Below are 16,627 nucleotides of genomic sequence, written 5' to 3'. Positions count from 1 at the left end.
TTTATAATTAAATATGACCGAGAATTTAAAAATCATTTTTTTTGTTTTGTCTTATCAATAGACCATTTTATCATATAAATATATCTTATATGGTTTAGTTGAATCAATAATTTGAGTTCGAATTGGGCCCCTTCCAACTCGGTTTGGGTTTGGTTCGATTTGAAGTTGGCTAAGCCTGACACTATTGAATTAGCGCATCACATTCAAATCGAACCAAACCCGAACCGAGTGGATTGGGTCCAATTCGAACTCAAACTACTGATCCAACGGAACCGTCGAGTTTTGGATACGGATGTCATTAATGAAAAGTTTCGGGGCTTTTGTGTACATCAGAGCCGGGCTTCGTCTTCGTTCATTTACGGTTGCCGATTTGGCGCGGTTTCGCCTTTTTTTAGCTGCTAATAAAAGTAACGATAATGACAACAATTCCTCGTCCCCCTCCCTTGTCTGCTCCTCGCCGAACGGTGGAATCGAAGCCCTCAACTCGCCGCCGATGACCCTGGGATCGGCGATCCGCCCGGCCGGACATGGCGATCCATAGTTCTTCGGTCTCCTCCTCCCGCTGCAGCGCCCGTCAGCTCATCGGAGGTGGACGAACAGTTGCCGGAGAACGCGTTGGAGAGGAAGCAGCCGTCTAGGGTTTTCTCTTACGTTGCCTTATTCTTTGTTTGTCTAAGGTAATGTTGCCTTCTTTCCTCTTGGAATCGCGTCTTTTTCTGTCGGATTTGTTCGGAGTCTCTGCGATTTGTCGCCGTTCAATGTGTCTGAATCAATTTCGTAGGTTTCGTTCCTTTTTTGTGGGAAATTTCTAGCTAACCCTTTGGGTTCACGTATTTGTGTTTATGGATCATGTGATCGGGCTTCATGATCGTTTCACCGTGTCAAGTTCGAACAATCGAATGCATCGCTCCATTTCTGGATCTCATCTTTCCGATCTGAAGAAAAAGAATTTTGATTTTGGTGTGTTTTGATGCCACGCTAATTGTCGGCTTTTTGACATGCTTGCTTATCATCGCGGACCTCAGCGCAAGGATCGTACCCGAGGATCCGACGGAATGCAAGGCAACATGTACGGGAGTCCACTTCCACTCCGTATGTCCGAATCGAATCGGAGGATCATCGAGGCAGGCGATCCAACCAAGCGGCTATATCAAGTGTGGAAAGGGAGCAACGTAAGAAATCCATCCCCCCAATCTCGCTAATCGAGGAAAAAAGAATGTGAAAAGAAAACCGATATGTTTGCTATTCGAACTCAATCTCTGTTTCCTTTTTCCTCAATTAATCTGTTAACTGATCATAAATTGGAACGGAAATTAATTGTCTTTTCTTTGACATCTCGCAGAGATTTTTTCTGGGAGGGAGGCTTATATTTGGTCCAGATGTGAGATCTCTGATGCTCACAATACCTCTTATCGTAGTGCCGGTTATCCTCTTTGTGCTATTTGTTTCACACAAGCTGATTAATGAGTTCCAGCATCACTTGGGGAACTTCATAGTAGCTTTTGCTGTCATATTTGCCGCATATGTGAGTCTCTCTTTCTCATCGCATTTAAATTCACAGCGTTATAGCTTCATTCTATTGTTTTATTTGCGTATGTTAGCAATCATAATCAAAGAATTGATTGAGATCCTCGAATTCGTATTTAAAACATAACAATAGCATCAAAATCTTCAAGGAGAACAAAATAGCATGGACATGTCATGATTCATGTGAAGTGTTATATTATTAGAATATTCATTAAGAACACCCGAGCAATTAGTCTTATTGCATGTGTCCTTTTCATAGGTTATCATATGTTATATTGTCCAAGTGATATTCGAAAAAAAAAATTCTATTAAGATAATAATAATAACATAAAGGATAATCAAGCAAATATGTTTTAATGTTTGACTAGTAAGGATCTTTATGAAATATTTGAAAGGTTTGAAATGAAAATTTGACTTCACCATTTATTGTTTGATTCTATGTTAAATTATTTATATTTAAAACTGCTTTTGTGTTAGTGAATTAATCCAGATAGGCATACTTCTAGGAGTGACAATAACTTGGATTGTGCTCTGTATTAGGAGAAGGAATCTATTCATAAAGAAAAATAATTTGAGTTTCTGTTACATGTTCTTCCACGTGTGATGTATTTTGAATATATATATAGGTGTCACGGGGCCCCTATATCACCGTTACGAACCGCAAGGATGCACGTGGAAAAAGCCCCAAATCACCCTAGACATGAAGCCTAAGTATATTACAAATCCAAGCATAGGGAACTTCCAGTGCCAAAGGAACAATAGAAAGAAGCTCCAATTTCACCATGTAATCAAAACTCTCGGTGATGAATCACTAAAAAAGAATGGAAACCCCAAGGAAACTGTCTCAGTAATTAGCCAAAATAGTAGTTGAATATACGAATACATGCCCAACTTTATGTTTGCCACTTGACTTTGTTGTCATCATCAATGAAGAATATCGGCATTGTTGGTTACGGATGGATACATGCAGGACATTCTTGTGCTCTTTCTTACTTCCGGCAGAGACCCAGGAATTGTTCCTCGAAATTCGCGTCATCCTGAGCCAACAGACGCTGGTAGTGTCTCCCCCAGTTTATCCGCAGAGTGGTCAGGGCGCTACAGTACCGCCTCAACTTTGCCGCCGACCAAAGATGTCTTTGTGAATGGCATTATCGTCAAGGTCAAGTATTGCAATACGTGCATGCTATATCGTCCCCCTCGTTGCTCCCACTGCTCGATCTGCAACAACTGTGTGGAGCGCTTTGATCACCATTGTCCCTGGGTTGGGCAGTGCATTGGAAGGGTACGTACATATTTCCTTTTTCTTGACTCATCCTTCGCTGTTGTCTCCTTTTTCCTACTAATTATCTGTTCTTTTGAAGTAGAGATTGTGATGATAGACAACGAGAACTCATAGAAGTTTAAGGTGTCAGAGTTATTGTGCCTGATTAATTACACGAGTCTCCTTAGTCCATAATAGCTACATCAGACTGAACAGAGTAGGAGCTGAATAACTTAGTTGTCTAGAAATTGAAGCAATGCTCACAAAATGAAGACAGTAGGTTTTATCATTATAAGTTACTGTTCTTATGTCAGATTTTGGATTTTGCTTTTTGAGCAATTAATATCTCCCAACCCCCCAAAACTAAAAAAAAGATCATCAAATCTTACATACATAGGATGATGATGAATGTTTTAGGAAACTTGCATTAACTCAAATGCAACATAGGACGTGGAGAGATTTTTTGAATAGGTTCAAAATCATCCATGGATCTAACATAAACATTATAACAAAAAGCAAAAACTGATAAAATTGACAAGCTTATAATCCTGTTGACTATATTTCTAGTGGCAAGCAGAGCCTCAAAGTGAGTGACGAAGTTTGTCTTCTAATGCTTCTTCAGCCGGTGAGATACGCATGGGGGTACCGTAAGGTTAGCTCTCTCTCCTCTGGAGCGAACTCTTGACCATTCAACATTTTGTGTGATGGTTTAGACCGAGTGATTACCAAACCTACACACTTTATGTGGGTTTGAGCAAAGGCCCCTCTGAAGGTCCAAGTTTTAGTTTAGGCCCAGAGCTCATATTGCAAGCCTAAGCCTGGCCAGTTTAGACCTGAGCTAGCACATATGTGTTTGCTCCCAACTTTTCCCATTAGGGAGGGTAGAAACATCTATTTTCAAAAATTATGTGATGAACTGAAGTTAGCTGTTTCTTTACTTTGTTGGAAAATAGTCGGTTTCTTCTTCAAGTTTTGATCATTTTCATCCAAAATAATAATAACTTAAAAAGTTGAACCAATATACAAATTTTTTTTTGGTCTCATCTTGCACATATCCAGTACTCTATCGATACCTTTGATGTCATCACCATCACGCCTCTCTGATTAGCTTTAATCTAGTTAATCAAAAAAGGAAAATCTATAGCAATTATCTGAGGAATACAGACACCATCAATTGGATATTTTATGACTTACTGCTTCATTCATTATATTGAAACAGAGGAACTATCGTTTCTTTTTTATGTTCGTGTCCTCCACAACCATCCTGTGTCTGTATGTCTTCACCTTCTGCTGGGTCAACCTCACAAAGATCATGGGGGCCTATGATTGCAATCTCTGGCGAGCTGTTCTGAAATCACCTGTTTCCGGCATGCTCATCATCTACACATTCATAGGAGCTTGGTTCGTCGGAGGCTTGACTGCCTTCCACCTTTACTTAGTCTGCACCAACCAGGTTTGCTTTCTCTATGTCTCGGATCAAACATATGGTACCAACTCCACATGTTCCATCTGTATGTGCATCGATGCTTCAACTCACTCTGCTTGCAGACAACATATGAGAACTTCCGATACCGGTACGATGGCAAAATGAACCCTTACAACCGTGGCTGCATCTATAACGTCAAGGAGGTCCTCTTCTCGGGGATTCCCAAGTCCATAAACAACTTCAGAGCAAAGGTGACAGATGACTTATCTCGATTCACCACATCACATTCTCTAGGGCGAACCGTGAGCACAGACATGGCGAAGCCAAACTTCGACCTCGAGGTTGGCTTGAAGAGGCACTCTGTGGCCGCAGAGGAGCCCGGAGACATACAGAACAAGTTCGAGATCGGCGCGTTGGAGAGATGCGAAGCGCGGCCACCGCACTCGATCTGGGATACAACAGATGACGCTGATGCACTGTCCGTTGAGTTCGGAATGGGAGGCAAATGGGAGACACAAGATGTGCAGCATGGATACGGCGAGAGAGTAAAGACTCGGAGTAATGATCACAGAGTGAAGATTCAGCATGGATATTGAGGTGCGGCAGAATAGTAGGCAGACATGGAGTTGAAAGGCTTTTTGTCTGGTTCGAGCCGCGAAGGCAGGTGCCCGTAATTTCCACTCTTTGCTGCATAGGGTTCTAAAAACACGTCTGTAAAAGGCCTGCATGAGCTGTTGTTTTGTTGGTGATTCGCTCTTTCACTTTCACTCCATTCTACTGTATTTGTCATCTATTTAATGTTTCAAGCTTGATGTTAAATATAGGTCTTTGTGTATAGACTTCCAACTCTCGCATCATAGCCCTCTCCCGGGCTACAATCCTTTCACCAGGAGATCTTTTATCAAACTGAAATCAGATTGATATATCGCAGATCTTAGAGCAACTCATGTGTTCAAAACCTATATTTGTACCTCTTTAATTAGCTTATAAAGGCTCATAAATATATCCATCTCATTCCTAACAGTCTGAGCCTTTGACATGAATCATAACTTAATCCAAAATGTTCATTAGTCAGAAGGAGAGGCCATGTAGAAAGCAGTAATCTCCGGTTCCCATAGTTCTTCCTATGTATGAGCTGAACAGTCTTCCCCAAAAGATTTCACCATCCAAAACAGAGAACAAAAGAGACAAGATGAATCATAGCCGTTACTCTCAAGAACCATCAGGGTTCCCGTTACCGTTGTGGATGCCTCACGCACGACAAAACTTGCACGAAGCCTATACTCACAAAGATGAGATGAAGCAAGAGGAGACGTCCCCAGAGCAAACACAAATCCATCTATACTCACAAAGATGAGATGAAGCAAGAGGAGACATCCCCAGAGCAAACACAAATCCATCTACTGTGGGCACAACGGACACAGCCATATTTTTTTTGGATGACTGGCTAGATGAGAAACAAAATAGTTGATGATTTATGCATCTGCAACTCAAAAGAGTTGACACAAAAAAAGACCTACACTGTACAAAGACACGTCTGACTGATTAGGCCAAGCGGTGTCAGTTCCCAGCTTGGACATATCTTGGATGCTATACAGACTGATTATGGACAATACCTCGTGTATTTACAGGACTAACTCTGCTTAAAACTGGCATTTTCAGCATCTTAAACAGCCAGGTTTACTAGGCAAGACCAGTACATGCATTAGGGTCAGAGTTAATGATGGGAGATCATGCTAGTGCCGGGGCAACATGTTGCTTCTCAGAGCTCCCACAGGCGAATCCCTCAATTCTTGCTTTAGGGCTCCCTCCACGAGAAGACCCACAGGTCGGAGACCCTCTTTCAACTATTCCAGCGTGCTTCATGCGAGGAGAGTTTCCAAGTGGAGAAGAAGCTGAGGACTGGGCTTGTTTGGCAAACTGTACATCATGGACAACAGGATTGCTTGTGCGTACAGGAGGAGAGCCGCAGATGAAACCCACTTGGTTGCTGGAGTCTGGCTCATTGTATGGGTCATTCTGGCAGCGAAAGGTATATTGTTAGCATCACCCACGGTGAATATTTAAAAGAAACATGAAGCCCCTCTTCCATGAATACGCTGCTCAGAAAATTACCTGGCTCAGGATAAGATCAAGAATCTCTTGAGCACAATCCACTCTGTGCATAGGCAAAATGCTGCAAAGAATGTTTAGCAGAGTTAGCGAACAATTTAAGAGCATGCCCAAGGACTAGTCTTTTCATATGAAGTAGAAAGGGACGCTGTTCCTGCTTTCTATGTCATAACCACTATAAAGGATTTTACAACTTGGAAATTGTATTCACCATCGAAAGCTTTCATAGTGACTTATGATGAACATGTGACTGACACATGAAACAAAGAACAAAAGTACTTCCAAATTCCAATACAGGATCCTCATCTAGGGGCTACAAGGAGATTAATCAACTTATGACACATGTCCTGAGTGGATTCTTATCCCAACAACATAAAGTGTGTCATAAGATACTCTTAAATTCAAGATACAGCAAAATAAAAAATTATAAGAACTCAAGCACACTACATAAAGGTAGAAGAGTCGGCTTCTTGGTCAGAAAACAAAAAATGACTCATAAGGCCATCAAGTCAACAATATGAAATTTGTGGGACTGAGAAAAGAAAAAAATAATGAAGCCATGGTGATGTTTACAAAATAATTTTCATTCACACTCACCCCATTGGCTTAGAAATGACACCATTGAAGGTATGAATCAAATAGGGAACTTTTACAGCTCGACGAGGTTGAGGACAAATGGCATCAGACCTGAGATTTGGTTGGTTATCAATTTGCCAAAACCTTGATTTCCTATCAGACACGCAATCTGTATATAGTTGTCCAATGGTATTAACTCTCACCGGGCAGTTCTCCATTTCGATCGTTCACTGTTAAACAAAATGCACAAATAATATGATTAACATATACACATGAGAAGTTGAAGCTTGCAGACTAGTTAATCTTCATCACCATTTGCATATTTCATATGCTTTTTACAAAATATAAACTGCAAAAACTCAATTTCTTAAGGATCTGGTTTCCAAGAATGCCCCTTTAACACACCTCTTCATGTGTAGGGCAATGATGTATAAAGGATTGCGATCACCGACTCAAAGCAACATTCATATGCACAGTAAAAAAGATATTTAACTACATTTATCCAATTCAGTAGAACAAAGACAAGCTTAGAGAAAAATATGCATTGTTGGCCACAAGTCTATGTTCTAAAAGGAATGATGCATAGTTAGCTTCAGCAACCAAAAGTTTAATAATGACAATGTTTATAAAGCTTATAAAATAATAATAATAAGCTCGGTAGTCTAAACAGCAACGAATAAATCTCAACAGTCATAGCCAAAGTTGCATAAAACCTGCCATAATAGCACCCAGGAAAAAAGTTTAAGACAACTAAGATGATAGAAAAGAAGAAATCAAACGTTACCACTAAGCCATTCAATAAAATTGATATAACGCATGTATACCAACAGATCCTATCAGAAATATCTTTCAGAAGTAGTAATATATAACAAGTACTAGAAAATTCTACCTCAACATATTTATCATAAAACAAGAAAATATTTATCTTTAAGTAGCTAAAATTCTATGCAAGTATGACTGACATTTCATCCAGAAAAAGACCAATATCAAAGGTCCAGAGTTCCCAATAAGTTTATACCTAGGAACTTACAGCATGCTAAAGAAAATGTTTTTCTTTGGCTGCATTTTTAGAAGGGGAAGGGAGGAGGTGATAATGTAGTTTACATTAAACCAAAGAACTATAATGGTAAACTATCTATGATGAAATCATATTCAGCAAGGTTTGTTGTCCTTCTAAACAAATGCACCTACTTTACATTCAATAGGAAATTGATAGTTTCCACATTAAAGGTAATCAGTACAATCTGAGGATACTACCCAAAGCATCGATAACAGCAAATACGTAATAAATGAGAGCCTCAATGACACAAGAAACAGTCATATACAAAAAAAAAGTGTACACTGGTACAACCAACAGAGACGTAAACACACATACAAGGTAACAAAACCACATTGCAGGTTATAAGCAACTATTTCAGGTTAGAAACAACAAGTTAAAGAACCTCTATACATCAAGTCAAACAAATAATCAATCCAGATGAATCTTTTCCATTCGTAAAACGGTTTAATGTGTTCACTTCCAACAGTAACCACCGGACAGACATTAGCATAACATGAGCACTAACTGATTACATAAATTTCTTGTAGGCACACTCATGAAAGTGACAGAAAAGAAAGTGTACATTCTTATTGCAAAAGGCCAGCGAAATCAATGAAGAACTGTAAAATGCCATTACTGTCAACTCTTCCATCACACATTTTCTTTATTCGACCTTTTCGTTCCCAGCAATACACATTTCTGAAATAAAGCCAAAATCCTGAAAACGAAAAAGAATAGAAAACCTAATCACAAAATTTATGAGAATCAAACAAAGAAAAGCCAGCAAAATAAGAGCAACAACCACTTGACGTGCAACTCAAATTGCGTCCTCAAGAAAGAGAAAAGGTCAGATCTTGGGCCACGAAGATTGACGAATCCAGGTAACAGGGCATTCCAATGAGACAAATGATCGAGTTCAAGGAAACCAGCAAAACAACACAACGAAGAGAACTCATTCCCCGCAATAAAGCTTTAGAAACAAAAACACAGATAACTGAAGTAGGAATTGCAGAGATCCACCAAAACAAGACCATCAGTATGCTGAATCAAAATAACAACGGTAAGACCTAACATCACTCGCATTCTTACCGAGTAAAACTCGCGGATCCCCTCCTATCTCCTGCGACGCAAGCCGACAGTCACCGAGACGCCGGATCTGGCTTCTATTTCACATCAGACGACTGAATCCGGCGCCTTCTCCGAGACTCCTATCACGATTAAAGCAATCGACCGGGAAAACCCTAAATCCGCATTATATACACCATTCGGAAGGCCGAGGACGGAGGGAGGAGGACGAGACGAAGCAACCGATGGCGTGAGAGAGGAGAATCGAGAGATACCCCTCTCTCTCTCTCCTACTCTTCCGCTTCGCGTCCGCGAGAGACGCGCCGAAAGGGCAGCAATGCGAGCATAAATGCTCCGCGACGCCTCGACTAATCCCCGATCTAAGCGGAGGATTACGCCCGTCCTAATAGCACTTTAGTCCGCTTGATGGGTAGTTTCCCTAATTAATTATATTTCCGCTGTATATTATTCGTTGTAGAATTTCTAAATACGATATTTATCATTATGGATCTTTAATTTAGCACATATGTAACCCTCTTATTAGTATAATTTTCAAGAATATATGTATATATATATATATATATACTAAAAAAGTTATTGATTTTTTACATTTACCTCCCTAAATTTAAGTTAGCACATAATATCCCTCTTATTAGTATTTTATTAGAAAACTTAATTATATATATAATATCCTCCATAGTTAATAATTTTTATAATTATGAAATACACCAGAAAGACTCATTTATGTCCCATATTTTTAGATTTATAGTTTTGTCAGTAATAATAAAGATATATTCTAGAATTTTTAAATAATATAATACTGAGTTATAATCATTTTTTCATTAAGGTATTAATTAATAACTTATTAGTAAATTTAAATTAATATTTAAATATTTTAATACGTTAGTTGAATACTATAATAAAATCTAAATATTACTAATAATTATCATAAAACTAAGTATATTAGACCTTTTATAATTATTTATTTTAATTATTTATCTCATATAACTTTCAATAGTTAAATATGTGTTCGTTTAAATAAATAAGGTCAATTTTTAATATTTAGTGTAAATTAGAAATGCTAAAGCTATTTAGAATAATTTAATCCATAAATCATAGGTGAAGCATAAAAAAATACAATAAATGAAATACCATTATAATAAAAAGATATTAAAAATAATATTATCCTATCCAATCATATAATTATTTAAAGTATATTCTTCTTTAAAATTATATAAATATATAAATTATGTGTATCATTATAAAAATTATTTTTTAATATCATTTAAGACTAATATTTTAATATAATTTTATAAATTTATTAATTCGAGCCATTGTGACGATTATAAGATCAATATAATAATATAAAATATATCTTAAATATCTTATAAAGATCAAATATTTATTATAATTTATACCCGATAAGTCTATCATTCTAGACTTAGGGATATAAGTTACAAATAATATTTATTAAAATTTTTAATATAATTATACAGAAATTATTGATAAAAATAATTATAATAAATATTGAACATAATTAGCATAATAAAAACTTATATGATGATAATAAACACGAGAAAATAAAATTCATACATTTATGTGAAAATAAAATTTATTTTATAATTTCAAAAAATATGCATATGAAAAACTACATAAATTTTAAAAAATAATAATTAAAATTAAAGTATCATAAGCAATAAAAAATTTACTTATATGTCATGTGAGAAAACTATAAAAGAAATCCATAATTTATATTTTTTTATTATATAAAGGACCCAAATGAACTAAGTGGCACCTAATTGGCTATCTAAGTGGGCCACATAGATTGGATAGCTTAGAATTAGGCCATCTAAATTGAGCCAAATAAAATAGAACCAATCAACCAAATTAGTCAAAATTGACCTATCACAAAGATAGATTTAAATTGGGTCAAAATCAAAGTTGACCAAGGTCAAAATTATATCTTGACCAAAGTCAAAATTAGGGCTTAACCAAATTGCGCAGCTCGTAATTTCTCATAATGGCATAGTGCCAACTTGTTCATTATAGTTTCCTCATCATAGTGAACTCCTCAACGGTGGATCCTCACCTCGACACCACCACGCACCACGCACATTGACAGTTGCTCCGCGGTTGACGACGACCTTCGCATTGCATAGGCGCCAACGATGCTACACTATCGCAACCTGCGCTATTGTGAAGCGTGGCCTCCAACGACATCTCGTCGACATCGACCATGGCTAACAAATACTATTGCGACACCTGTCCCGCGGTGCCTTTTAACGTGTACATCTTTCTATGCATGCCCACACGTTTGTATCGCTACACCCCAACCACCATCACGCCTTCATGCTGCAAAACCACACAAATTGCATAGCGCAAGCACCATAAGATCACAACAAAAGTAATAATTTGATATCATCAAAGAAGATATAATATATCTAGTTTCTTTAAATAACAACTTAGATTTCAATTACATACCTCTAATACCCATTGTTAGAAATAAAAACTACAAGGCAAAATAACTCAATGTTAAGATTAAAATTATAAATTTTATAGATCAAGAATAGATTGGTATGTACCTTTTAAATACGATATTCAACATAATATCTCTAATATTATATCACCGTAAAAATATACACAAAAAAGTTAAAACTTATATTCTTCGAAAGATGAATCATGTAATAACCATGACTGACTTGCTTCTAGAAAGATCTCCTTCACAACTAATAGAATTCCTGGATTATGATCATCAATAATGGATAAATTAGAACATTCAATAATATATATTCTCAACAACCACTTCTATTAATTCCTACTTTAAATCTTGATGAACGTAAATACAATTAAAAATAATTTATTAACTCTCAATAGTTATAGTAAATCATTATGTCACTAGAATATTTGTGAAATAGATGTGCAAAGTCAATACCAAATACAAGTCATATATAATTTTTTTAATTTCTAATGCATGCTCCTAAGAAAATGATTATCCGATGTCATTAGCACTTTACCACAGTCATGATTTTTTAACTCCCCTATAAATAAAATTACATCATCATATGATTGCTCAAAGTCACCACAAACTTTATTAAGTATAATTTCTTGTGCAAAATAAGCTTTTTAAAGATATAACAACTCCAATTTTTTTTTAATATCTATAATAATCCATGTTTGGAGTATAATAATCATTTGTTAAAAATAATTCTTTTATTTTCTCCATAATAAAAGAATTGTTATGATCTTTGTGATCCTTATTTAATCTTGAAAAAATACATTACTATATTTTGGAAAACTTAATAATTCTAAAACAATCGGCTCCACCATGGGCACACTTGAGAATATTTTATCTCAAGTTATATCTCTTGCTTGCAACATATTTGATCTCAAGTATCTACAAATAACATACTCCATCAATGCTTTTTGGACTTCTACCTTAAATTAGGTTAGATAATATTATATAAACTAATATCATTAATAATATGTATTTATCATATATATATACCTGACCAACAAAAAGGTCATTAGAGGCAAATTCATCATATAAGGAACCATGACATTTAATAACAAGCCATCATCTTAGCTATCATTATATTCATTCATCATTCCTTCATTATTGTTATTATACATATCTTGACCCTATACAACTCGTTCATCAACCAACATCAAGTGAAGTATAAATATTTGAGCTTATGTTACCATCAACCTCTTCTCTTATTCTTTCTTTAGCGATTCCATTTGTAAACGCATCACCGCTATCATCATCATCTTCTTCATTATAATAAAATAACGTTTAGGCTTTATGAGCTATCATACATTTAACTTTCACATAGCATTGATATCTCACCTAAGATTTAACTATTAATGTCATTAATAATCAAAAAAACTTTTTAAGGAAGAGGATCATCCCTACAATGAGATTATTATAACATAATATCTAAATGTAAGGATAAGCAACTCGCCACAAAGATAGCTTTGATATAACAATAAAATAGTATAATAATAATAATAATAATAATAATAATAAAAGAAATAAAATGGTAAAATACGGCCACAAGAACCCTAGATATTTGGCATGCTACTATATTCATGAAACCCTACTAAACTCATTAAATATATACCTAAACTTCGATAATATACTTATGTTGTTGTTTCACGGATGATGATTCCGACAAGAAGAGCAAGGAGAAGAAACACAAAGACCTAAATGTGTGAGAATGAGAAAGGAAGGATAAGAAGAATGAGGAGAAGAAGGATGAGGAAAAATCTAAGAGATTGAACGAGAAAGATAGATGCCTTCTTCTCAGCTCAAATGAAAGAACGACAATTATATCTCACAATTGCTCAAACCACTAAAAGTAAATTATATTACATTCATAAAAGGAACACAACTCAAACTAAATAAGAATCAATCTCTAAATCAGATCAAACCCATGTGAACTGATGATTTATACCTCTGATTTCACCTATCCATGCTTGAAAAGTAAGGAAGAAAAGTGCTTATTCCGGAAGTCCGAATATCCAAATTATATGAGAAGAATTCTTATAATAAACTCTACAATATTAATAACAGTACCGATGTGTGATTTATTTTCTCTGAGATATTTTTTTTGATATATCCACTTGGTGAGAATTAAATTTTTACTTTGATATTTTTTTGATATATCCACTTGGTGAGAATTAAATTTTTACTTTGATAAAATTCATCTACAGCGACAATGATATGTTATTGTTGAACCAAAATTTATGATCTTGATATTATTATGATCCTTTAGTTATTTTAGAAAAGACTTATTATAAACCTATTATTATTATTAGTGATAATGGAGGTTTGAAGTGGACTAGGTCTCGTGATTTTTTTTGCATTCGATTTTTCACATAAAAAATTCGATGTCTCACTTTGTGATTGATTTATTATTTTACTATTTATGTTGCTCTAATTAATATTTACTTTTGATAATAAATTAATATTTTGGTGAGAAACCTATTTTGATACACAAAGAGAAAAAATAATTATTCTGCTATAATAGTTTTTCCCAACAAAGTGGTATCATAGTCAGGTTGTTTGGTGCTAGTTTTTCTTGTATGATTAAAATGAAAAAGTCAGATGGTATAATTAAATTGAACTCATCAAATTATTCCACTTGGAGACGTACGATGAAAGATTTATTATATTACAAAGATTTGTATAAGCTCATCAAAGTTAAATAAAATATTTTATTATAGAAGATGAGGAATAAAAGGTTCAATATAGAAAAGCTATTGCTTATATTAGAAGATAGATGAATATAAATTTGCATGAGTATATTTATGATGAAACGAGCTGATATTGTTCGGCAAATATTAGAAAATATTTTTATGAAAAAGATAATGAGAAATATAATTTATCTCATCAAAAGGCTTGTCAATTTAAAGTATAAAGATAGTGGTAACATTGTTAAGCACATATGCTTGCTTCAGAGTCTTACAAACAAGCTGGTTGATATGAAAATGAATATAGATGATGAGATGCAAGAATTATTACTTCTTAACTATTTAGCAGAAAGTTGGGAAACATATATGGTGATAATTTCTAACTTCATGCCTGAGGAGACTTTTGTAGGGAAATATGGGGGCAACATTACATACGCAACGAAAAAATAAAAAATAAAAATCTCTAAATTTTTCATAAATTATGTTCAACGTTGTGCGAATTAGTGCGTAAAATCCACAAAACTGAAAATTGTGTATATGAAAGATTATATTACATAGGGAGATCGTATATCCTTGAATCTCTATAGATATATAAGAGAGGGTAAAGAAGGTTAAGCGTCCTCATCTCTAGTGCTCCATATAGCAGGGCTATGACGACTCTCCTATAATCTCTAGGCCTACTATCTGAGAAGGAGAATGGAAGAGGAGAATAGGAAGTGGCAACCAAAAACCTCTAGCCTATGAACCTTTGGTTCCCTCTTATTTATAGAGGCCCCTTATCCACTTAACCATAATGAATCCTACCCTATTGGATATTAGATCTCCATCCAACTACCCAAGCCTGTTAGATTAGTAGATCTCTATCCAATAATCTCTCATTGACTCTTATTGGATCTCATCCATAGGTGTTGAATCTTTGATTTTGATGATGAAACTAATTAATAGTGTTTATGAATTAATCTACATTTTGAGTGACGTAGGAAGGTTCGATCAGGGAGAGACAATTAAAGCAGGAAGAATCATGTTGGGCCGAAGAAAACATGTCAGAAGATTAGACGTCATGTCGAAAGATCGATCGACGTATCGACAGAAGGCTTCAAGTCATGGGTTCGGGCATTGGGCCAAGAAGAGCGGATATTGCGCCAAGGAAATCGGAGTTACGGAGGTCAACTGGTCGATTAGGCGATAAACCGCAAGAGAGGACGATGCGTTGAAGAATCAGACGAAGCGTCTGATATGCCAAACAACACTTGATTAGCTTTATAATAATTGTCTAGATCGAAGTGGGTTTTAAGTATACATAATTAACTATGATATCAAGGCATAAAGTAAAATGAAGTCCCGGAATCAAAAACAAGATTTCGTTGGGAGTTCGAGAGTTCGTTAGAAGTTCTGCTGGAATTGACTGAGAAGCCTAGGAACTGTTAGGATCAAGAGCGGCACTAAGAGGGGGCGGGGTGAATTAGTGCAGTAAAAAATTATTCGATTTCGTATAAAGTTTGTCTCGATTCAAATCATTTCAGAAAGATGTTGAACTTAAAACTTTCGTAAGAATGTAAGGAGAAGCTCAAGAAGGCTTGCAGTAAAGTAAATTACACAAAAGGAAAAGCAAACTAGAATCTAGAGTGGTTCGATCAATGAGACCTACATCCACTTCGGATTCCTTCTCCGTCGAGATCATCGGCGTCCACTAAAGGCCTTCCTTCAATAGGCAAAGACCAACCACCTCTTTACAATACTTTCTCCTTTTCACGGGTTTAGGAGAGAACCCTTACAAGTCTCACAACTCTATTGAATGATCTCAACACTTAGAAAGAGAAGAGGAGAACTCTAGCACTTTTTGCAACACTTTAACACTCAAGAATTCAGGATTATGCCAATACTTTCGTGCCCTTTCATGCAAAAAAGGGTGGGGTATTTATAACCCCAAATTGGCTTCTAAATTGGAGCAAAAAAGTGTCAAATCCTCGATTTTCATGGTACTGGCAGTACCACCTGTTAGGATCAAGAGCACTAAGAGGGGGGGGTGAATTAGTGCAGCGGAAATCTTATAATAATTTAAAAACCAAAAGCTGCGTTCGTTCAAAAACTATTATGATGCAAAAGCAAATTCTCAGTTTGTATCTAAGTGCAGTTTGCGTCTAAGCGCAGATTGCGTCTAAGCGCAGTTTTGCGTCTAAGCGCAGTTTTGCGTCTAAACTCAGATTTACGTCTAAATGCAGATTTACGTCTAAACGCAGATTTACGTCTAAACGCAGTTTTACGTCTAAACGCAGTTTTACGTCTAAACGCAGTTTTACGTCTAAACGCAGATTTACGTCTAAACGCAGTTTTACGTCTAAACGCAGTTTTACGTCTAAACGCATATTTACGTCTAAACGCAGTTTTACGTCTAGACGCAGATTTACGTCTAAACTTTGAAACTCGT

At 35.9% G+C, this 16,627-nt stretch overlaps 2 protein-coding genes across 6 annotated transcripts; one reads left to right on the top strand and one right to left on the bottom strand.

The window, feature by feature from the left end:
- Nucleotides 1-398: 398 nt before the first annotated feature.
- On the top strand, nt 399-5,037 carry LOC103994787 (probable protein S-acyltransferase 6). 2 transcript variants are annotated; one of them, XM_009415225.3, is made up of 6 exons: nt 399-639; nt 1,026-1,172; nt 1,343-1,525; nt 2,498-2,809; nt 4,008-4,241; nt 4,337-5,037. In XM_009415225.3, exons 2-6 carry the CDS (start codon nt 1,056-1,058, stop codon nt 4,808-4,810), a joined length of 1,320 nt encoding a protein of 439 aa, XP_009413500.2. In that variant the 5' UTR covers nt 399-639; nt 1,026-1,055; the 3' UTR covers nt 4,811-5,037. The 2 variants fall into 2 exon arrangements, with proteins under 2 accessions (XP_009413500.2, XP_064977574.1); XM_065121502.1 differs by having other exon boundaries at nt 400-677.
- Nucleotides 5,038-5,666: 629 nt separating this feature from the next.
- LOC135619467 (uncharacterized) lies at nt 5,667-9,392 on the bottom strand. Of its 4 annotated transcripts, none has more exons than XM_065121501.1 (5): nt 9,031-9,392; nt 8,525-8,659; nt 7,014-7,132; nt 6,330-6,390; nt 5,667-6,233 (listed from the first exon to the last, which is right to left on the bottom strand). In XM_065121501.1, exons 3-5 carry the CDS (start codon nt 7,118-7,120, stop codon nt 5,946-5,948), a joined length of 456 nt encoding a protein of 151 aa, XP_064977573.1. In that variant the 5' UTR covers nt 7,121-7,132; nt 8,525-8,659; nt 9,031-9,392; the 3' UTR covers nt 5,667-5,945. The 4 variants fall into 4 exon arrangements, with proteins under 4 accessions (XP_064977573.1, XP_064977571.1, XP_064977572.1 ...); XM_065121499.1 differs by having other exon boundaries at nt 6,924-7,132; nt 9,031-9,391; XM_065121500.1 differs by lacking the exon at nt 8,525-8,659 and having other exon boundaries at nt 9,031-9,391.
- Between the last annotated feature and the right edge of the window lie 7,235 nt (nt 9,393-16,627).

The sequence above is a fragment of the Musa acuminata genome, chromosome BXJ2-8 (genome assembly GCF_036884655.1).
Source record: "Musa acuminata AAA Group cultivar baxijiao chromosome BXJ2-8, Cavendish_Baxijiao_AAA, whole genome shotgun sequence".
NCBI lineage: Eukaryota > Viridiplantae > Streptophyta > Magnoliopsida > Zingiberales > Musaceae > Musa > Musa acuminata.
The sequence above is the reverse complement of the archived record's forward strand: the minus strand, read 5'-3'. Positions and strand labels throughout refer to the sequence as shown.

What these genes read in the sequence shown, in the direction of transcription:
- LOC103994787 (XM_009415225.3), top strand. Translation starts at nt 1,056, where the DNA reads ATGCAAGGCAACATGTACGGGAGTCCACTTCCACTCCGTATGTCCGAA. An exon ending in AAGTGTGGAAAGGGAGCAAC is followed by an intron (nt 1,173 to 1,342) that starts GTAAGAAATCCA and finishes GACATCTCGCAG; the next exon opens with AGATTTTTTCTGGGAGGGAG. An exon ending in ACTTAGTCTGCACCAACCAG is followed by an intron (nt 4,242 to 4,336) that starts GTTTGCTTTCTC and finishes CTCTGCTTGCAG; the next exon opens with ACAACATATGAGAACTTCCG.
- LOC135619467 (XM_065121499.1), bottom strand. Translation starts at nt 7,120, where the DNA reads ATGGAGAACTGCCCGGTGAGAGTTAATACCATTGGACAACTATATACA. An exon ending in GTCATTTCTAAGCCAATGGG is followed by an intron (nt 6,391 to 6,923) that starts GTGAGTGTGAAT and finishes CATTCTTTGCAG; the next exon opens with CATTTTGCCTATGCACAGAG. An exon ending in TTGATCTTATCCTGAGCCAG is followed by an intron (nt 6,234 to 6,329) that starts GTAATTTTCTGA and finishes TTTCGCTGCCAG; the next exon opens with AATGACCCATACAATGAGCC.